A 21,155-nucleotide genomic window follows, 5' to 3' on the forward strand; every position below is an offset into this window, starting at 1 on the left:
TTACCCACCCATTGTTTACTTGCGCATCGAATCCGGGATCGCAATCCATTCCGTTTAATTGATTCAATCAAGCCCGGCAGGCGGGAATCTTGTACGTTGAACTTATCAGGCGGTGACGGGTGATTTGGTCCCAGGCCTTGACACAGACACTCCACGAAGTCCGCAAGTGTTGGTTTGTTGGTTATGCGCCCTGGCAACAGATTTGATTGCGAACGAGAATCTGCGTCAGCCGGCATTAGGGTAATCAAAAGTTTATTTTCGAAGTTGGCGCCATCGTAGAGAGTAGAGTTGCTAATTTTAGCAAACAAAAGCTTCAACACTTCTCTTTTTTTTTAATATTACGGAATAAATATTAATTTCACTTTAAATGTGTTTGTTACACAAATAATTTTAATGACTACTCAGAAATCGAATTTCAATTGTCAACCTTTTTATTAAATACAAAACTAATACCCGAGTTTTCAAACGTCTAGAAATGTATCACTCAGATATCCGATTCAAATTGGTCAAGTAATTGACATCTTCCATATAACACAAACAACAAAATTAATTTCAAAGACCGCGCCAATCGAAATTCACCCATCAGCGAAGTTCACCTCTGGTATGGTGAATTCGTGTTAACAGCTGAGAGCCGGCATTCGTTTCATAATAGATTTTTGTTGTGGATATACATAAGAATTTATTAAGCAGTTTAAAATGCTAATGCGACATTGCATGATGGCCTTAAGGGCCGCCAGGTCTCAGAATCAGCTGAATGCCACCAGGAGTTCCCAGAACAAGTTCCTGCAGCATTTCTATAGCAGCCAAGCACCTGCCATTGGAATCGTGGACTATGACGTGGTCAAGAAGCTGCCTAGCGAACAGCATAAGCTCCTCATTGATGTCCGGGAGCCAGAAGAGCTAAAAGAGACCGGACAAATCCCCGCCAGCATCAATATTCCTCTGGGCGTGGTTAGCCAGGAGCTGGCCGCCAGTGATCAGCTCTTCAAGTCGAAATACGGTAGAGAAAAGCCACAGCCGGATACGGAGATTATATTCCATTGCAAGATCGGCAAGAGAAGCCTTAAGGCTGCAGAAGCTGCCGCCGCCTTGGGCTTCAGAAACGTAAAGAACTACGAGGGATCCTGGCTAGATTGGGCCAAAAAAGAGGGTCTTCCCAAGTAAATAACATACATTAAATATGTTTGCCAAATTTAACCTACATTGTTTTTTTAAAGGTAATACCACATTTTATTGAACAAATCAAAGTTCTTAAACTTTAAAATTTAATTTAATTTGCAAAGATCTAAGATCTACCCAAAAGTAAAGGAAACACATCGACTAGGTTTTGGCAGGTCATAAATAATATTTATTAAAAACTAGCATTTTCGAACTAAAAATATCTTATTTTTTGGCCAGGAGGATTTTTGGTTATGAGATCTACACTAGTGGAACGTCTAATTGAGTAACTTAGTCCACTTCCTCGACGGTGGGGCCTTTGTAGCCGCCCGCCTGCTGTCCACAATTGGGAGCCTGCTGAGTGTCGCCAGCTCCCTGGTGCATCTTGGTCATGATGGGGCTGCAGAACTGGGTAAGCTCCTTTAGCTTGTGCTCGTACTCCTCCTTCTCAGCGGTGGTGTTGCTGTCCAGCCACTTTACCGCCTCACTGCAGCGCTCCAGGACACTGCTTTTGTCCGCCGAACTGATGCGATCGCCGCCCTGCTCGGCCGCCTCCTTCACACCAAACACGTAGCTCTCCAGTTGGTTGCGGGCAGCGATCCGCTGGCGGTGTCGCTCGTCCTCCTCGGCATACTTCTCGGCCTCACTTAGCATGCGATCGATGTCCGCCTGCGAGAGACGACCCTTGTCGTTTTTGATGGTAATATTTTTAGCGTTGCCAGTGCCCTGTTCCTTGGCGGTCACATTCAGGATACCATTAGCGTCCAGGTCGAAGGTGACGTCGATCTTGGGCACTCCTCTGGGAGCTGGCGGAATGCCAGTCAGGTTGAAGTTGCCCAGTACGTTGTTGTCCTTGGTCAAAGCACGTTCTCCCTCGAACACTTGGATGGTCACCGCCGGCTGGTTGTCCGCGTAGGTGGTGAAGGTCTTGGACTGCTTGCACGGAATGCGGCTGTTGCGCTCGATCAGCTTGGTCATCACCCCGCCGGCGGTCTCAATGCCCAGCGATAGTGGGGCCACGTCCACCAGAAGGACGTCCTTGATCTGACTGCTCTCGTCGCCCGACAGAATGGCCGCCTGGATGGCAGCTCCATAGGCTACCGCCTCATCCGGATTGATGGACAAGTTCAGGCTCTTGCCGCCGAAGAAGCTCTGCAGCAGGCTCTGCACCTTGGGAATGCGTGTCGAGCCTCCGACCAAAACAATATCGTGAATCTGGCTCTTGTCCATCTTGGCGTCGTTCAGGGCCTTCTCCACAGGCTGCAGTGTGTTGCGGAAGAGGTCGCCGCACAGTTCCTCGAATCTGGCGCGACTGACCTTGGAGTAGAAGTCGTGTCCTTCGAACAGGGCGTCAATCTCCAGAGAAGCCTCTGTGCTGGAAGACAGGGTGCGCTTGGCCCGCTCAGCCGCCGTACGGAGGCGTCGAAGTGCGCGTGGGTTAGAACGCAGGTCCTTTTTGTACTTGCGCTTGAACTCCTCGGCCAGATGGTTGACCAAGCGATTGTCAAAGTCTTCGCCACCCAAATGGGTGTCTCCTGCCGTTGAGCGCACTTCGAACAGCGAACCCTCGTCGATGGTCAGGATAGAGACGTCAAAGGTTCCGCCGCCCAGGTCAAAGATAAGCACGTTGCGCTCTCCCTTGAGATTCTTGTCCAGACCATAGGCCAGTGCAGCGGCGGTGGGCTCGTTAATGATACGGAGCACATTCAGACCTGCAATGGCGCCGGCGTCCTTGGTGGCCTGGCGCTGGGAGTCGTTGAAATAGGCCGGAACTGTGATGACGGCGTCTCTCACGGGATTGCCCAAATAGGCTTCGGCCGTCTCCTTCATCTTTGTGAGCACCATCGAGCTGATCTCTTCTGGGGCGAAGCGCTTCTCCTCGCCCTTGAACTCCACACTCATCTTGGGCTTGCCGTTGTCGTTGGTCACGCGGAAGGGCCAGTGCTTCATGTCCTCCTGGATTTTGGGGTCATCGAAGCGACGTCCAATCAGCCGCTTGGCGTCGAACACCGAGTTCCTTGGGTTCATGGCCACCTGGTTCTTGGCGGCATCTCCGATCAAGCGCTCCGAGTCCGTGAAAGCCACGTACGATGGTGTGGTGCGGTTGCCCTGGTCGTTGGCTATGATCTCCACCTTGCCGTGCTGGAAGACGCCCACGCAAGAGTACGTGGTGCCCAGGTCGATTCCAATGGCTGGCATCTCTGCTGTATTCTTGCTTTTAAATTTAAAATCGACTGTCTTTTCTTTTTATTAATTTAAATGATTTAAACTTTTTACAAGATTTTCAATTCCCTTCTAATATAAATTTTAGTTTTTATTTGTCACTTTGGACTGATTCTTGCTTTTTCTTGCACTTTGGCTGCTTGATTTCAAATGTGGCGGTTGCGAAATTTGTCTCGCTATTTATACCCAGCCGCAGAGAGCGGAAAATTCGAGATTTCCCTGCTAGAAGAGAGCAGAATACTCGAGACCTTTCGCGTGAGAGCGAGCGAAAGTTGGAAAATATAAGGAGTAGAAAGTTCAGGAACAATCGAGGGATATAATTTGCAGTGTCCTAGGTCAGCATTCGATTAGGCCCATTAAAGTAATATTAGTCTGCAATCTATTTTTGGCACGTTTTCTTATTGATTCATTAAACAATTCATATTTTTAGATTCTGTTTATTTATGTTATTGACGTCTGTATAAACATGTATGAATATTTTGGATTTTGTTGTCAATATTGCTTGTTTCTATGGGATTTTCTTGCTTTAAGCTATTGACATGCAACAATTCAACTCTATTTTTTTACAGAACGGTATAGCTGCCGTCTTATGTCCATTGTTTTAAGCTTAAAACTTGAAAACATTTTCATTGTTAAAAATGGTCTAAAATATAACTATGATATATGTGGATGCCTCATTAAGTTTATAGTATTCAAAAGTTGCTTCCAAACTATTTTTGATTGCTATTTCCATAATATTAATACTAATATTTTGACCGCAACAATACATACTTAAAAATAGTTTGCATTTCATTATAATGACGTCTGTATGGCATACCGGAACAATTGGTAAACTAAGCAAAAACTGTTGGTTTTTAGGATCATAAATATTTTTTACTTAAACATAAATTAATAAGTTAAATTTTTTTGAATAATTGTAAACAAAAGCAGCGATAATTTCCCTACAGGATGTAATCGATACAAGTCCTTCCTATCGAATATGGCATCTTATCGATATATTCACTCTCACACCCTACCATCTCTAGCGTTACTTTCTAGCGAAAAAAAATAATTTCATTTCGCGCTCTTATTGTTATTTTTCGTGGATTTTTTGGCAACCGAAAGCGCGAATGGCCGACGAGGACGATGAGGTGTCGCACAGGATAGCGGCGCCAATCCGCAAGCCGGACGACGAGACGGCGTTTCTGGAGTACATTGAAATGGAGAACTTCAAGTCCTACCGCGGCCACATAGTTGTGGGTCCTCTGAAGCAATTTAATGCGGTCATAGGGCCCAACGGATCCGGAAAGTCCAACTTCATGGATGCCATCAGCTTCGTGATGGGAGAGAAGACCAGCAGTTTGCGTGTAAAGCGTCTGAACGATCTAATCCACGGCTCCTCCATTGGCAAGCCCATTTCCCGCAGCTGCTATGTGACGGCCAAGTTCGTGCTCAACCAGGATCGGCATATGGACTTCCAGCGCGCAGTGATCAGCGGATCCTCGGAGTTTCGCATTAACGGAGAGGTTCGTATCATGATAAAAGTGCCTTTACCACCAAACATAATCGAATGCCCATTTTAGAGCGTTTCGAGCAGCACCTATTTGAACAAGCTGGAGAAGATTGGCATCAATGTAAAAGCCAAGAACTTTCTGGTTTTCCAAGGAGCTGTGGAGAACATAGCCATGAAGACGCCCAAGGAACGCACGGCTTTGTTTGAGGAAATCAGCGGGTAACTTTTAACACGAGTCCTAAGAAATCTGGATTTCCAAACTTTGTTTCTCGTAAACTTTGTTTACATTGGCAGATCTGGCCTGCTCAAAGATGACTACAATCGCCTCAAGCAGGAAATGATAGTGGCCGAGGAGGAGACACAGTACACCTACCAAAAGAAGAAGGGCATTGCGGCGGAACGAAAGGAGGCCAAACACGAAAAAATGGAAGCCGATCGGTACACTCGGTTGCAAAACGAATACGTATGCCTGGCTTTAATCTTATTCATATATAGTTAGTAACCACCTTAAATTCCCACAGAACGAGAAACAAGTGGAGTATCAACTGTTTAGACTCTTCCACGTGGAGAGGGATATTCGAAAGTATACCGGCGATTTGGAGGTGAGGCAACAGGAGGTGAAGGCAGTGGAGACCCGTAAAGAAGCCGCCGATGAAATCCTGCGCGAGAAAAAAAAGGACGCCGGTAAGATAACTCGAGACCTGGCCAAAATCGATCAAGAGATACGTGAGTTTGAGACCCAGATGAACAAACGCCGGCCGCTTTACATTAAAGCCAAGGAAAAGGTTACCCACTGCAAGAAGAAGCTCGCTTCTCTGCAAAAGACTCTGGAGACGGCGCGCGAGGCAGACAATGCCCACCAGTCCGACATCCGGAAGCTGGAGAAGCAGCTGGCCGATGTGGAGGCCCTCAAGAAGCGCTTCGAGGACGAGATCGAGAATGAATCTCAGCGCCGGGGCAAGAGCGTCAACATGGAGGAGGGTCTCGTGCAGGAATACGATCGCCTTAAGCAGGAAGCGGAGGCCACAGCCACCCAGTACCGTTCCGAGCTGGACTCAGTGAACCGGGAGCAGAAGTCCGAACAGGACACGCTCGATGGTGAGACCAATCGCCGCGCCTCCGTAGAGGAGTCGTTCAAGAAACTGACTCTGCAGCGCGAGGAAGCTGTAAAGCGTCGGGACAAACTGATGGATCACATTAAATCCTCGCAGGCGGCGCTAGAGGAGCAGAATCGCATCAAGGATGAGCTCCGACGAGATGTTGGTAGCTCCAAGGAAAAGATTGCCGAGAAGCAACGCGAGCTAGAGAACGTTCGCGACCAACTTGGCGATGCCAAGAGCGACAAGCACGAGGATGCGCGGCGGAAAAAGAAGCAGGAGGTGGTTGAGCTGTTTAAGAAGCAGGTTCCAGGAGTGTACGACCGCATGATCAATATGTGTCAGCCTACGCACAAGCGCTACAACGTTGCCGTCACCAAAGTGCTGGGCAAGTTCATGGAAGCCATCATCGTGGACACTGAGAAGACGGCGCGCCATTGCATTCAGGTGAGTTCTGCATGATCTGGTAGCTATCAGCAAGGAATCAGCAACCATTAAATTTTCCCACAGATCTTAAAAGAGCAAATGCTGGAGGTGGAAACGTTCTTGCCTTTGGACTATCTGCAAGTGAAGCCCCTAAAGGAGCGGCTTCGTAACATCAGCGACCCCCGCAACGTGCGACTCGTCTTCGATGTACTCAAGTTTGAGCCGCAGGAGATCGAACGTGCTGTCCTTTTCGCAACGGGCAACGCTTTAGTCTGCGAGACTCCCGAGGACGCCATGAAGGTGGCCTACGAGATTGATCGATCGCGTTTTGATGCTCTGGCTTTAGACGGAACGTTCTACCAGAAGTCGGGTCTCATATCTGGAGGCAGTCACGATCTGGCGCGCAAGGCCAAGCGCTGGGACGAGAAGCATATGGCTCAGCTTAAAATGCAGAAGGAGCGCTTGCAAGAAGAGCTCAAGGAGCTGGTTAAAAAGTCGCGCAAACAGAGTGAACTCGCTACTGTGGAGTCGCAGATTAAGGGCCTTGAGAATCGTCTTAAATATAGTATGGTAGATTTGGAGTCATCCAAGAAGTCAATTAGTCAGTATGACAATCAGTTAAAGCAGGTGCAAACCCAGCTGGACGATTTCGGAGTGAGTTGATTTTCAAATTAAATACATTTACATTTAGTAATTTTATCTTTATTAAATTCGCAGCCAAAAATCAATGAGATCGAGCGTCGTATGCAGAATCGCGAGGAGCACATACAGGAAATCAAGGAGAACATGAACAATGTTGAGGACAAAGTATACGCTTCCTTCTGCCGACGCTTGGGCGTTAAGAACATCCGACAGTACGAGGAGCGAGAGCTGGTCATGCAGCAGGAGCGGGCACGCAAGCGGGCAGAGTTCGAGCAGCAGATAGATTCCATAAACTCGCAGCTGGACTTCGAGAAACAAAAGGACACAAAAAGTATGTACTGCAAATTAGCAAACTCTTAATCACTAATTGGCTTGGCTTGCAGAGAACGTTGAACGTTGGGAACGCAGCGTGCAGGATGAGGAAGATGCCCTAGAGGGACTCAAAACCGCTGAGGCGCGCTATCTAAAGGAAATTGACGAGGACAAAGAAAAAATGGAAAAGTTCAAACAGGAAAAGCAGTCCAAGAAGCAAGCCGTGGACGATATGGAGGAGGATATTTCCAAAGCGCGTCGGGATGTGGCAAATCTGGCTAAGGAGATCCATAACGTGGGAAGCCATTTGTCTTCGGTGGAGTCGAAGATTGAGGCCAAGAAAAACGAGCGCCAAAACATACTTTTACAAGCTAAAGTCAGTTTTAATTAATAAGCTTTAAATCTAATGCATACTAATGTTATTGTTCTTCATAGACGGATTGCATAGTGGTGCCCCTGTTGCGCGGCTCGCTGGACGATGCTGTGCGACAGAGCGATGCGGATGTGGCTTCCACCTCCACGGCAATGGAAAATCTGTAAGTTTTTGAATCGTTGATCCCTAAATTGGTTATTTAAAATACACCCTTAGAATTGAGGTGGACTACGGATCGCTACCACGAGAGTATACCAAACTGAAGGATGACTCCGGCTTCAAAAAAACCCACGAAATCTTGCAAAAGGATCTGCAAAGTAAACTGGACGTCCTGGAGCGCATACAGACGCCAAACATGAAGGCTATGCAGAAACTGGATGCCGTCACGGAGAAAGTGCAATCCACCAACGAGGAGTTCGAGAACGCGCGAAAAAAGGCCAAGAAGGCCAAGGCGGCATTTGAGAGGGTAAAAAACGAGCGATCTTCGCGCTTCGTCGCCTGCTGTCAGCACATTTCGGATGCCATCGATGGAATTTACAAGAAATTGGCTCGCAACGAGGCGGCCCAGGCGTACATCGGACCCGATAATCCCGAGGAACCGTATCTGGACGGTATTAACTACAACTGTGTGGCGCCCGGTAAACGATTCCAGCCCATGAACAATTTGAGTGGCGGTGAGAAAACAATCGCTGCCTTGGCTCTGCTCTTCTCCACTCACAGGTAACCTAACTTCTAATTTAAGCGACCGAATATCTAGAATAACTATTTTCTTTCTCAGCTATAATCCAGCGCCATTCTTTGTGCTGGACGAGATTGATGCTGCCTTGGACAACACCAATATTGGCAAGGTCGCTTCGTACATAAGAGATCACACGACCAACTTGCAAACCATCGTTATCTCCTTAAAAGAGGAGTTCTATGGTCATGCTGATGCACTTGTAGGCATTACGCCTGGGGTACGTATTTAAACCTAAGTTTAAACCCACAGTTATTAAATTTTGTTTACTGTTGACTTTCAGGAAGGTGACTGCCTCGTATCAAATGTTTATATAATGGACTTGACATCGTTCGAGGACACGTAAAGCACATATAACGGATTAATATTAAGCATTAGATTATACTTTAAAGTAAAGCTATCAATTTCCAACAAATAAAGCCAGTAAATGTGTAGCTTTCTGAGTCTTTAAATATAAAGCTGATTTTAACAGCACAACTTGAAAGATTTTAATCTTGGATTCGATTTTAGAATTCCAATCTGATGAAAAATAGTTAACTCTGAAAATAAAACACGATCTTTAAAAAATAATTTAGTTTGTTAAATATGGCTTATAAAAAGGTTTACAGCTCATAATATTTCCACTGGCTCATAGGTCAAATAAATCCACAGGTTTAACATTTGTAAGGCAAGGTCATCGAATAAATATCTCAAATTTATTTATCAAACCCAGTCATCTAATATTGTAACGATTAGATAAACAATAAGGGAATCGTAACACTTACGCCAAAAATGATAATAATCTCCAAGCTGTTTTGAAAATATTTTCTGCATCTTTAATAGTTTCCTTTATTTGGGCTTGCGTTGGTTGTACTGTACCGGAGAAAGTTTTCGGGATAGATAAATATTCGGATGTGTGAGACTGTGGTTCGAATGATGGCTGTGGTGCTTCTTGGGTGGTTGGCATATGTAAAACAACTGGGTTTTGCTTTTAGTTTCAATTTTTAGTTTTTCTCTTTTTTTTCTTCACGTAAAAAACTTTTTGTATTTCTTCAAGAACAAAAACAAACAATTTGATTATTCAGTTTCGGTTTGTATCATTAATTTAAAATAATCATTGCAAACAGATAAATACAGTATCGGCTAGTAAGTAAGTGTGTCAGTTTCATTGATTCATTATCTTGTGTGTTGGCTGCCTGCCGGCTATGGCGATAATCGATAAGGCTACAATACAAGGGCACGATTGTGGGAGAGGTGGTCCAATCGTTTTGGGGAGATTGAGATAAGGTTCGGTAAATTAATACAAAATAAGCTAGGATAGAGTTTTAGCCAGATTGAAGGCTTCTGTATCAGGCAGTTAGGGGACTTTGATTTTCTTTAGTAGGGAATGCCTAATGTAAACTTTATACATACAAACTAAAATATTTATGGCGTTTCATATATACACACACTTTGTAAACTCGTTTAAAATACAAAGATTTGTCTCATTAGCGCTTAAATATTAATTTGCCTTGCTATGGGTTGGTTTGATGTTTGGGTTCTGGGGCGGATGAGGCTGAGGCCGAGTTAGCAGCCACTCCTGCCCTCGTTGTTGATGCGGTTGGCTGTCAATGTTGTCGGTTCGGTTCCGATGAGGCTGATGTTCTTCTGTGTCCACGATGGTTCCTTGTGCTAACTTTTGGTGTAACTCTTGTGTGTGCTGTCGATGAACTTGTGACTGTTGCTGCTTTCACTAGCGACTTATATTATCTGTTTGTGTAATTATTGTTTTTGTTTTTCTTTTGTTTATAGTTATTCACTGAATTTCAGCTTTTCAATGGGCCTTTATTACTGTAATATAAGAGAAGAATATTGGATACTTTATTAGTGTGTGGTAAGCTGACCGTATCGATACCCATTTCCCCACCCAAACCATAACCTCTATCCAAAATCATCAAAGACGTTTAATCATGATCTTTCATTTCTTGTATTGAAGGAGTATCGATTTCGATTAAACGGATTCCCCAGCTTTCGATTTCGACGCCTGGGCCTGCGTATGGTACAGGTTGTATTCGGATTATTAGATTAGTTAGGAAGTTAGGTAGTCTCAATATTTTGATTACAAAATTGTTTCGCAACACTCATTTCAAAGCGGAATTTAAGTCTTAACTTGTAGTTAACTTTCTTTAAGATTGTAAATTATGTTTTGGTTGCTTAAATTTGATACTTACATTGAAACATATTTAAGGCTATCACAGTGTATCTTATACTCCATTGCCGTTGTTAGAGGTATATTTAATATTCTGCGTAACGTATCACGGATACGTGTTGTACTGGTCATATCAGTGGCAGTCCGGTTCCATACTGATAAGCTATCCTCCTGTAGGTGAAACAAACAATGAGTTGGGTACACAGAAAATATAGTTATTGAGTCTGGGAAACCATGCGAAGTGGGATAGCCCTTGGAATTTTATGAAAAACAAAACACCTTTTGTTGCTTTTTTGTTTAATAATTTTTATTTCTCAATCAATATGTAAGGAAATCATTTCACACGTCTGACCAATTGGAAATGAAAAAATCATAATAATAATGGTAATAAGAAACACACTTGATATTAACACAAAGGCAAATCTAATTTCTTAATTTATGTTTTGTTTTTCTCATTTCGATTTTGTTTCTTTACTGAGTTTTTAATTTCACTTGTTTGCTGTTACTGTGCTCTTCACATTTCTTTCGTCGGCTGCTGTTCCGTGATTTTCTTTTACTGGATTTATCGTTTTCATTTTTATTAATCATATATTTATTTATATATAAGACTAACACTTAATTATAATGTTTGTTTTTAATTACTTTTCATAATTAACTAAATTGTCTAAGGAGAGAGAAAATATATGGTAATATGCAATTTGTTTTTGTTAGGGATTTTGTTTGTTTAATTTTTTTTTTTTACTTTTGTTATTATATTATTTAAACATTTTTAACAATTATGAGTATTTGCTCAAAAACTTGACTTGAACCGCTTTTTGTAGCATTTAGCACGGCTTCGTTTTGTGTGGTTTTGTTAGTTGAATTTTGATTTCCTTTTAAGTAGGTCTTACTGTGGTGTTCGTGTGTGCACACAAAACTTAATTGTTTTTTTTGCCACTAAAGTTTGTCGCTCGCCTTCTCTCGTTTATAAATGGATCGTTATTTCGTATCGACTTGTTATATACGCATATATAATGTTTATAATCGGTTTACATATGTGGGTGTATATATAGGTGTAGCATTAAGTTTGTGTGGCTGTGTCAGTGTGGTGTTTTAAACGCTTGTTAAATTGCACATTGATATTTTAATATTTTGTAAATATTAAATTTTACTTCGTTTGGTTTTCATTTTTTGCTAAATTATTTGGACTATCTTCGGTATATATATTTGTATGTATGTATAATTTATATATATATGCTAATTTGTAACTATAATTAAAATATATGTATGTATAAATATTTATTCATGTTAGTTCTTGACTTTCTTGGTTGTTTTATCATACTTGGAAATATACTTTCATTATTGCTTCTTGAATATACATATGTGAATCCCGTTAAGTTTTAACTTGTTTGCATTCGTCCTTTATTGTGATTGTGTGTCTCTGTGTGTGGTATCTTCAACATCCTGTTGTCTTCGCTTACTGATCCCAAATTGGTTTTCTTTTGCTTGTTATTGCCATCAGTTTTGGTTGCCGATTTTGCTGATTGCTGTCGTCTGGGTGCTGAGTAAAAATGCTTCGATATGCCTGGAATTATTGTTGCAATTGATGCTACCAATGCACGACACATCCACCAATATTCATCATCAACATTACTAGTTTCATCGCTCAAGCTAAGCCTGTCTATCCCTTTTGCTCTGTTGATCTCAAGCCTTCTGTGTGAGTGAGTCTGCTTGTGTTTCGACTGTTGTTGTCTCCTTCTAAAGGCTGCAAGCAAGCTGGCGCTGGCAACCCTACGCAAACAGAGTTGCTTGTGACGCCTGATTCCATTCCACTCGTTCCTTTTATTTTCATTGTTCATTGTTTTTTTTTTTTGTTTTTTGAATTTTATTCAATTTTAAAGTACAATTGCACGAGTGTTTGTTGCACTCGCCACTAAGAATATTTTTTTTGTTCTTATTTTTCTGGCGTTTGTTATGGAAATTGATTTGATTTGTTACTAATTATTTATATATAGAGTTTTATATATATGCGTATGTATATATAAATATTCCAAATTATGTTAATATTAAAATTCTAATTTTTATTAATTGAACTTTTGCGCCTAAATTTAGCAATCTGTTATCCGTTTCATAGATTTTTTTTTTATTTACGTTCACGAAATAAAAATGACAAAATGAAACAAATTAAAGAAAAATATATATAAATGTCTGTATTTATTGCGGAGCCAAAACTTATAAATAAATTAGACAAAAACTAAAGCTAAACATATAAATAACAAGAGAACTAAATAATGGAACCTAAAAACTTAATTAAAATTAGTTTATTTTCATTTTTTTGGGTTTGTTTTGAGCTTGAGGATTGAAGAGACTCAAAATTCAATTCTTCGTATTAAATTTCTCATTTACATTTTATTTGATTGGTGAAAAGTGGAAGAAATGCGATTCAAGTAGAAAAACTAAAATGTCATCTTCCTTTACTCCCGGAAACATTATTTATATTATTATTAAATTTCGTTTTCTGTGTCAATATCTTACAAACATTTTGTGTCTAAGCGGAGAGGGGTGCGTGCTTTTATACAAGTTTAGAAACGAACACATTCACGTAGATGGAGAATAACCATTAGTGTGTGGGTTGCTCCCCTCCCCAGGGGTATATAGATATATTGATCTGAAGAATGCTGGGTAATAAGAAGTACACCAAGGCCCCGGCTTGAGTAGGTTGGTTTAAGGCCCAAAATGTTTGCTAGACGAAGCCAAGCGTTGTTTTATGTTTACATAGAAGAAGATATAGCACACACATAACAAATAACTAAAAAGATCTCGAAATGTGGGATTCTACGTTTTTGCTTTTATATACGCACAACATTTACATAGAATTTGTATTTTATATCTGTATAATTTGTTTTGTTATATTGTAAGGTAAATGGGTAAATCTAGATTTGAAAAATCATTTTACATATTCAGTTTTAGTAGAAAAACGCAATTTTATCTCGTGTATACAGCAAAGTTTTTTTTTGTTTTTCTGAATTGCCATATTTTTTAGTTATTATTTAAATTTAATTCGAAAAATCTACTTAGTGAAATTTGTTACGTTGGTTAAACATTTTGTATATATCATTTTTTTATGTTTAATTTTCTTTAGTTTTCATGTTTGTCGATTGATTTATATATATAACATCACATTATAATAATTACTAATTAATAGATTTGCCCTCTTTTCAATCGTCTCATTTATTTTAATTTTATAATAATAGCATTGGCGAGATGCACAAATATGAACTTTCATAATAAATATTAGATTTATGTTTACAATTTTCTGTTTCTCAAGCTTTACCACTGATATTGCTCAAGACACAACTCAATGTAGACCACAATAATAATTATAATGACTATTTACATGAAAAGTCTAACGAATTCAAATCGAACGAATTAGATTTAGCATCTGTGTGTTTAAGTGTACTTGTTTTCAGGCCTATGCCTTCGCTTCTAAATGGTAAATGGCAACACGTGCTAAGGGACACAAAGGGTTAAGGGTGGGAAAATTAAATTAAGACCAGCACATCCTCCTCCTTCTGCCTCTGCCTCATTTGCAGCAAATAAACTTGTTGGAATTTAATTTGCGTGAACACCGAAAACGCTTCGCCACTCGTGGGTTCCATTAATTTTGGCCCTGTCTTAATTAGAGTCACCGCTCCTCGCCGCTTCGTTGGATGGGTGGTCCTTGCTGGCTCTTTCGTCCTGGCTACGTGACTCCCGAGCTCCTCCGCTCATTTGTATGCATTGGGCGACTGCGTTTGGTTTTTATCTAGAGCGAGAAATATACGAAAAAGTGTTAAATGATTATCAAACTGGAGCTGCGGCAAATTGTTATACTCTCTCTGCGCGTTTCCCAATGCAACCCAACCAGTGCAAGACACGTCCTGGCAATAGCCATGCGACAAACGAGGAGCGGAAATGAAATTTCAGTGCATCTGTGGCAGTATTCGGTATTCAAAAAAAGGATATACGCAGAGTACATACGTCGTTCAATACCATCTAGTAAATCCTAAATCCAGTTAAAAAGATTTAAACCTGTTTCCAGGAACGAAGAATAATAAATTACATCAAAATATAACTTAGTATCCTGGCAGATATTTTCCCTTTCCATGCGGATAAAGGTCCAGCAACAGGAAGTTGCGCTCATGCCAAACACCCACCCATTCACACAGAATTCTGGCATTGTCTACAGTCGAAGGTCAGATGATGTCGGAACCACCGAACGACCGACCACAGAACGACTTTAGCCTCGAATGCTTTTTGCATGCGTGTACGCCACTCAAGTGGCTCATTATGACCAGCTGGTCACCAATACCGAGGCACACCACACACCAGGACACACATCCATCGCCCACTTGAAGTGTGGCGCGTGTTAGAATTTCATTAGAGGAGAGCGATGGCCGGCCACAAGCAGAAAGCATTTTCTATTTATTTAATTTGGCTTTAGGCAACCAAGACGAAAACGTCAGAAAAACAGAAGCCATGGGTCCTTGTCGCCTGGCTGATGACATCAGCCCGAATCGCAATATCCCACTGACCAGCCAATAAACTTTCAACACACAAAGAAAATAAATTCAACAAGTTATTATTTAGTTTAAACTAGTGAAAAGTACATTAAAATTTGACTTCTGCTTTTACCATCATAGCCTACTTTACAATTTATACTATTAGTAAAAATAAAGTAAATTGAAGATCTTCAATTAAGACTTTATGTTTTTTTCTCAGTGTGGGAATCGCAGAATTTGCGTCACTGCTGTTGCTTGCCGTTTTTGCCCATTTGTTTTTTTTGTTGTCTGACCCACGCAATGTTTAAAAATAGTCGCCTTTCAATTGATCTCTCTTCGTGAAGAGGAAAGGTCAGAAATAGAAAAAGCATTAAGTCGAGTCAATCATTAATTATAGTAGTAGGGCTGGTGTGTTTCTTTTTCGTTCGCTAAAGTTCAGTTCAGTTAATGCTGCCGCAGTTGTAAAGTGAATTTAACACCTATCTTCATAAAGGTTATTTAAATTCTCACTCTTAACTGCTGTCTTAGTCTAAGTTTGAACATATGGTTGGGAAAACACCAAATACTTACATTTAAGTTTTCATATAATGCTCAAGGCACATTCAGGTGTAATGGTCCAAATTCCCTGCCGAGCTATTGAAGTGTGATTCTATTTACTTAAGCCCAAAAACAAAAATTATTTTTAGTTCAAACACCGTTAATATTTTTACAAAGATAACCACACTTTATCAGAGCTAGTGAGTTTCCTAGTTATCAATATTTATCTGCTCAAAGGCAGCTGGGCGGCTTAAATCAACTTTATTAAATCGTAATAAATCCCGCAAAAACAGGATAATTTGCTGCTGTTTGCATAGCTCACAAATCGAAGGACACAACCGCATATTACGCCCTCGTGAGGATGTGTGGGTCGAAATGATATACATAAATCGCACAGAATCAATTTCAAATGTCAAAAGGCAACGGCTGAGCTGCTGTGCCTGCCATTTGGAGACCAGGCCTGAAATAGCAACAGCCAGAGCAGCAAATTGAATTGAACTAGAGCCAAAAGGGGAGGTTTGTCTATAAGGAGGTGGGTTTGGAGGTTGGCACTTAAAATCCGAGTGACGTGCTGGGCCCGGATGGGCCGTAAAAGCGAACGCAGACCAAGGAAAATGGAACCTATACTCGACGACGACCATCCCTCACAGATCCCCCGATAACCCCGATGGCCATCGCCAATCTTCAATGTCGCCCCACTGACGCGACTGACATTGACATGACAGTTTAATTGAGGGACAGCTCCTTCCAAAGCAAAATCCTCCCAACCCTACTGTAAGCCAGCCCTCTTTCCTTCCGAAACAAAGGAAATACAACGCGCGCTCAAAAAGTATGCAAATTAGTTCGTCTCCCAGGGAGACAACCACTGCACTGGAGTCGAGCGAGTTCCTTTGGGAAGGAGCTCAAGCACTTGACTAAATTTAAAATTTATGATTTCAGTGGAAGGAAAGTGAACAAATAGAGGAGTACGACAATTGACTCTCTAACTCAGCAAACTATTTCTCAATTAAGTTTTTTGTTTTTAGCCCAAGCATCATTTTTGAAAGAAAAAGTTAATTAAAGTAAGAATTTTATATTAAAATGTCCAACAAGTTATCAGGAGTTGTTTATAAGATGAACAGCGTCAGTAAATACATATTTAGTGAGAGGGAAGTAAACTTTTAACCAAAATCCCTGGAGCATTTTAATCGTTATCGTCCAAATTCAACCAAAATTTGTTAATGTAATTGTAAACAAAAGCCAAATGAAAATCTGGCAAAAGCCATGGCTTTTGTGTCGCCAAGGGATGTTAGTCGGTGTTCAGTCGGCCAATCGAGTAGCAAGAACAAAGAATGCTGAGCGCGGGCGACAATGGTGGGAGTTTTGATGGTCATCCATCAGCAGAACGAGACAGAATGGGTTAGTGGCAGAGAGCGGGACGAACCGCAGGAGCAAATTGCCTGGGCGAGAAATGTTGGCAAAGCTGGACACGTGCTGTAACCCATAACCCACTGTGCCGCTTACCTCCAAACTCGGCGCATGCTGGGGATTTGTGGTCTTGGATAGTATCCAACCTTTTGGGTGGTGGCTTAATGGAATGGGGGGTTGTAGGTGGACTGACTATATAGTGTAGGTGGCGGCATCGGGATTCCATCCCTGTTTATGTGGCTCGTGTACGCAAATCCTCTGCCTGAATGCTGACCAGAAAGGACAGTGGGGACGGGGCTGCATGGGTAATGCAGCATGTAACTCAATCAGGGGCGTGGCAGGACGCACCCACACGGCCTCACATTGATTTCAGAAGCGAGGCTGCCGGGCTGTAAATTGAACCATCAAGGACCCTGCCCCCATTGCAAATTGCGTCCGACAGTCAACAATGGGAATAGGTGGTGGCCTGGTACGGGTTTGTGAGGCAAGAAGAGTGTAAAAAACTGCAGTCAGTGCTGCAAACTTGGCTAGAACTTCACAACCCAACCTATATCTTTAGCTTGAAGTGAAAATTCCTAAATTTATACTTAGAAAACTATTTAGTAGATCTTTTAACAACTCTTATTTGCAGGTTGCGGAATTAAAAAAAAAATTTACTGTTTGTACCCCTTTTAAGTTTTTGTTACGCATTCAGCACAACAAATAAATGCATATGCATTTATTTATATGTATAGTGACACAAACAGTGTGTGGGATGTAGATGCACTCTGTCGCTCACCTATGCAAATTAGAGCAGGCAGGTACGTTGTCCTCATCAACATCATCATCCAGATTATCGTCATCATTACACATTTCGGAATTGCAGAGAGAATGCGGTTGGATTTACATACATTTCCTTGCGCCTGCCATGCGACGACAATCACATAATGGCCATAAGTGATGAGTAAGCCAGCATGCCCATGCCCACGCCCACGCCCACGTCCACTTACTTCCACTTGCCCCTCCTGGACTTCCTGCTTTGTCCTCGATTTTCCCGTTCTCCATTACCGTTAAAATGTATTGCCTGCTTATAGGCGCGTGCGGTTGAGTGACAGTAAAGGAGTAAGGGCCGAAAGGTGGCCGGATGAGCTAGTGGCTGGTAGGCTCTTTACTGGGCCATCAGCATAAGCAAGAGTACCGAGAGTACTGCTCGCCAGCGAAGTCCACATAAAGTGGTTATTGGCTTAAAATGTCAAAATAATGGTTCTTGGTTTGAAAAGTTAAAACTTTGCCACAGAAATCAATGTAATGATATACATATTATGTTAAAATAAGATCGCACTGTAGCAAACGTTGCTATTCAAAGTTTATTTGACTGATTTATTGACTGCCTGCTTACCGTGCGTATACATAATTTTTATTGGATCATACTAAACTATCGATTGGGATATCAAAATTGTTTGCCAGCCACATACCTTTTTGTTCTGCAAACTTGGATCTCGGATTACCACTGTACTTGGATGTGGCTCAAGTACTTGGCCAACTCTGGTTTGTTGGCAAAAAGGCAGAGGACAGCGGGTATGAAAACTATCTGACGACAATGGTTCCTGCCAGTGGCACACTCCACAACCACCAATGCCATACCTTTCCCTATTTACTCCCCCTATACAGTGAGGAATCTCGTACCTCCCCACACGTCTGTGTAAACCAATTTTAACGGTTTAACTTTCAGCTTATGCTGGGGGTCCTTTGTGTGTTTGTGTGATGGCATTAAACGTTTGGCCAGGTTTGTTTACAATGCTTTTATGTTTGCACAAATGACGGCGTCGCCCTGGACAACTTCCCATGTTCGGACACACACAGTCTGGATGTGGGAACTCAGAAAACTGTTGCCAAGTCAAGCGCTTTCTCTGACTCTCCCAAGTTTTTGCATGAAATTGAGATGGGCGAGAAAAAAGAGGAAAGGGCGCAAAAGCAAGCAGTAGCCCAGTGTGTGTTTCTGACTTATTGTTATGCTGCCACTGTGCCCAATTTATGACTCGAGGTCGGAGAGACAAGCGACATTCTCAAAGCCACCCACAAGGCAAACACTCACCACCCAAACACGACCGCTGCTCCAAGTTTACCTCCCAGCCCCGCCCCCAAGTTGCCCCTTAAAAATATATATATATCTCGTGTGGGGCTAGAATTCCCTTTCGCCCTTCTGATTTCATTGCCTCGGATAGGACAAATTCTATGCTAAATGGAACTTACACAGCTAGAAAAACAATGAAATTTTTAAAATCGTAGAAATCGTCATATTAAAAAGCACTCTCTACAAATATTTTTAATTCACAACGGTATTGGGTATTAAAGCTGTTTTATATTGATTCAAGATCATAATTATTTTATTTTATAGGTTGAATCTCGACTGCTTTTGAGAAAATTTAACTCAAAGTGATAAAAAGGATATTTTCCAGTGCGAGGTCTGAAAAGTTTCATGGCCCCAAAACCTACCGTACACATAAATACATGGACTTAGGTCCTGGGACTTGCTCGTTTCATCAACTCGAGCAGAACGACAAACGCACAGGGAGGGATTGGAAACGCAAGGATGAAGGCACTTTGGATTAAACTGGCAGCGACTTAACTCTGCCGCTGAAGTTGAGGATTTTGAATGCCTGATGAAGTGGTGGGCGTCGAAGAAGGCATCTCTAAAGCATGAGCCTTGCTCATCCCTGCTCCTTCATTAAAAGCTGCCAACTTATGCGATTTGATTTAAGCTCCTACGCTGTGCTTTTTATACATTTATATATAGACTTAAGCCAAGGGCGTTATGGTTCTTCTAAATTTAAACTATATACATTTAATTGCCCACTTTTGTTTGCAGTTTTTTCAAGAATAACTGCCTACAGCTTATATTTTTCAATTTTTCAATTCGAACTACCTTCAGGACAAGCCTTAAAAATAGCCTTTGTAATAATACATTTGTTTAAATTTTATTTAATAATGTAAGTGTTTTTTTTTTATAGAAATTTTACAAAAATACTTAATAGAAAACTGAAAAGTTCTTTTGTGTACACAAAAAAACTGGCAAAGAATGCAAATGACATAAATCGATTTTAGAGAGTTTGCAGTTTTTATTAGAAATACAACGAAGGACGCCTAAGGAACCCCTAAAATATGCAGCACTAAATGTAAATTTACTTTTTGTTCGCATAAGCACACCCACAAGAGGGCGAGAGATGTGTGTTTTGTGGGTGAGCATGTGTAGGTTCGTGCGTGCTGTCAAGTGTTTGTTTGTTTAGCCTGCGACAATAAACAAGAACAACAGCAACCACCATCGACAAGCCAAATGAGCAAGCACAGCAAAGCCGCCTCAGCAACCACAGGAGCTGGAAAGCAACAGCAGCGAAGTTCCTTGTTGTCAAGTGGAGTTTAATTTATGTTCAACCCAGAACGACCACCCAAACACCCACCACCCCCCGCTGAGCAACAGCAGCCCCACCCCAGCCCGCTGGCCACCACCTGACGCCATATTGGAGGCGCCTGCTCCCAGTTTCGCATGTGCGCCCTGCCTTGCTTTCGGCGTTAACTTAATTTCCATTTCCAAATTTAGCACGTCTCGCTCTCTGGCTCATTCCCTTTTTCCAGTTTGTCCCCGGACTTTCTCCTTGCTCCCCGGGCAGAAAGAAAAACTTTGGTCTTCAATCAAGCTTTATCATCGTACTCCGTCCCTTCACTATCGAAGTTTTGGCAGGCTTAGTCTTTTAAAACAACATACAAATTTTAATTTAATTAATTATTTTTATTTAAAGTTAAAGAGCTGTTTTTTTTTTTTTAATTTGTAGAGTAGATATTTAAGAAAAATACTGATTAAATTACAAGTTCTTTATATTATTTCAGCTTTTTATATTTATTAAAACTTATGTTTTTTATTAATACTTTTTTAGTTTTTTTTATGTTGCTATTAAATACAGTTTTTTTTCCTATGTAATCTTAATCAAGTTGCGTGTTAAATTCAAATTTTCTATAAAAACAAAGGCCAAGATGGCGACCTATCCAACAAAGAAAAAGGCAATGAGTAACCAAAATCCTTCTCATCAA

General features: G+C 41.5%; 4 protein-coding genes across 6 annotated transcripts in view; 2 read left to right on the forward strand and 2 right to left on the reverse strand.

Moving 5' to 3' along the window:
* Positions 1 to 447: 447 nt before the first annotated feature.
* Positions 448 to 1,359, forward strand: LOC128263694 (rhodanese domain-containing protein CG4456). 2 transcript variants are annotated; one of them, XM_052998795.1, is made up of 2 exons: positions 448 to 1,160; positions 1,218 to 1,359. In XM_052998795.1, exons 1-2 carry the CDS (start codon positions 697 to 699, stop codon positions 1,219 to 1,221), a joined length of 468 nt encoding a protein of 155 aa, XP_052854755.1. In that variant the 5' UTR covers positions 448 to 696; the 3' UTR covers positions 1,222 to 1,359. The 2 variants fall into 2 exon arrangements, with proteins under 2 accessions (XP_052854755.1, XP_052854757.1); XM_052998797.1 differs by lacking the exon at positions 1,218 to 1,359 and having other exon boundaries at positions 448 to 1,197.
* Positions 1,322 to 3,531, reverse strand: LOC128263643 (heat shock protein 68). Its single transcript, XM_052998718.1, has one exon. It carries the CDS (start codon positions 3,355 to 3,357, stop codon positions 1,450 to 1,452), a length of 1,908 nt encoding a protein of 635 aa, XP_052854678.1. The 5' UTR covers positions 3,358 to 3,531; the 3' UTR covers positions 1,322 to 1,449.
* An 844-nt stretch (positions 3,532 to 4,375) lies between these two features.
* Positions 4,376 to 8,953, forward strand: LOC128263612 (structural maintenance of chromosomes protein 1A). The gene is made up of 11 exons (XM_052998711.1): positions 4,376 to 4,886; positions 4,944 to 5,092; positions 5,168 to 5,336; positions 5,395 to 6,417; positions 6,481 to 7,050; positions 7,114 to 7,369; positions 7,422 to 7,726; positions 7,786 to 7,886; positions 7,940 to 8,443; positions 8,502 to 8,679; positions 8,743 to 8,953. The coding sequence occupies exons 1-11, from the start codon at positions 4,491 to 4,493 to the stop codon at positions 8,803 to 8,805; spliced, it is 3,714 nt and encodes a 1,237-aa protein (XP_052854671.1). The 5' UTR covers positions 4,376 to 4,490; the 3' UTR covers positions 8,806 to 8,953.
* Positions 8,954 to 9,260: 307 nt separating this feature from the next.
* Positions 9,261 to 21,155, reverse strand: part of LOC128263684 (eukaryotic translation initiation factor 4E type 2) — a 45,502-nt gene continuing 33,607 nt past the window's right edge. The window contains exons 3-4 of one of the 2 annotated variants that reach the window (XM_052998773.1): positions 10,649 to 10,797; positions 9,261 to 10,268 (exon numbers count right to left, since the gene is read on the reverse strand). In XM_052998773.1, the coding sequence (XP_052854733.1) occupies positions 10,244 to 10,268; positions 10,649 to 10,797 (174 nt within the window). In that variant the 3' untranslated portion in view covers positions 9,261 to 10,243. The other variant, XM_052998784.1, reaches the window with a different exon arrangement.

The sequence above is a fragment of the Drosophila gunungcola genome, chromosome 3R (genome assembly GCF_025200985.1).
Source record: "Drosophila gunungcola strain Sukarami chromosome 3R, Dgunungcola_SK_2, whole genome shotgun sequence".
In the NCBI taxonomy this organism is placed as follows: Eukaryota; Metazoa; Arthropoda; class Insecta; order Diptera; family Drosophilidae; genus Drosophila; species Drosophila gunungcola.

Excerpts from the sequence above, each read along its gene's own strand:
- LOC128263694 (XM_052998795.1), top strand. The coding sequence starts at position 697 with ATGCTAATGCGACATTGCATGATGGCCTTAAGGGCCGCCAGGTCTCAG.
- LOC128263643 (XM_052998718.1), bottom strand. The coding sequence starts at position 3,357 with ATGCCAGCCATTGGAATCGACCTGGGCACCACGTACTCTTGCGTGGGC.
- LOC128263612 (XM_052998711.1), top strand. The coding sequence starts at position 4,491 with ATGGCCGACGAGGACGATGAGGTGTCGCACAGGATAGCGGCGCCAATC. Across the intron at positions 5,093-5,167 it reads TTGTTTGAGGAAATCAGCGG|ATCTGGCCTGCTCAAAGATG; the intron begins GTAACTTTTAAC and ends TTACATTGGCAG. Across the intron at positions 7,370-7,421 it reads GAAACAAAAGGACACAAAAA|AGAACGTTGAACGTTGGGAA; the intron begins GTATGTACTGCA and ends CTTGGCTTGCAG.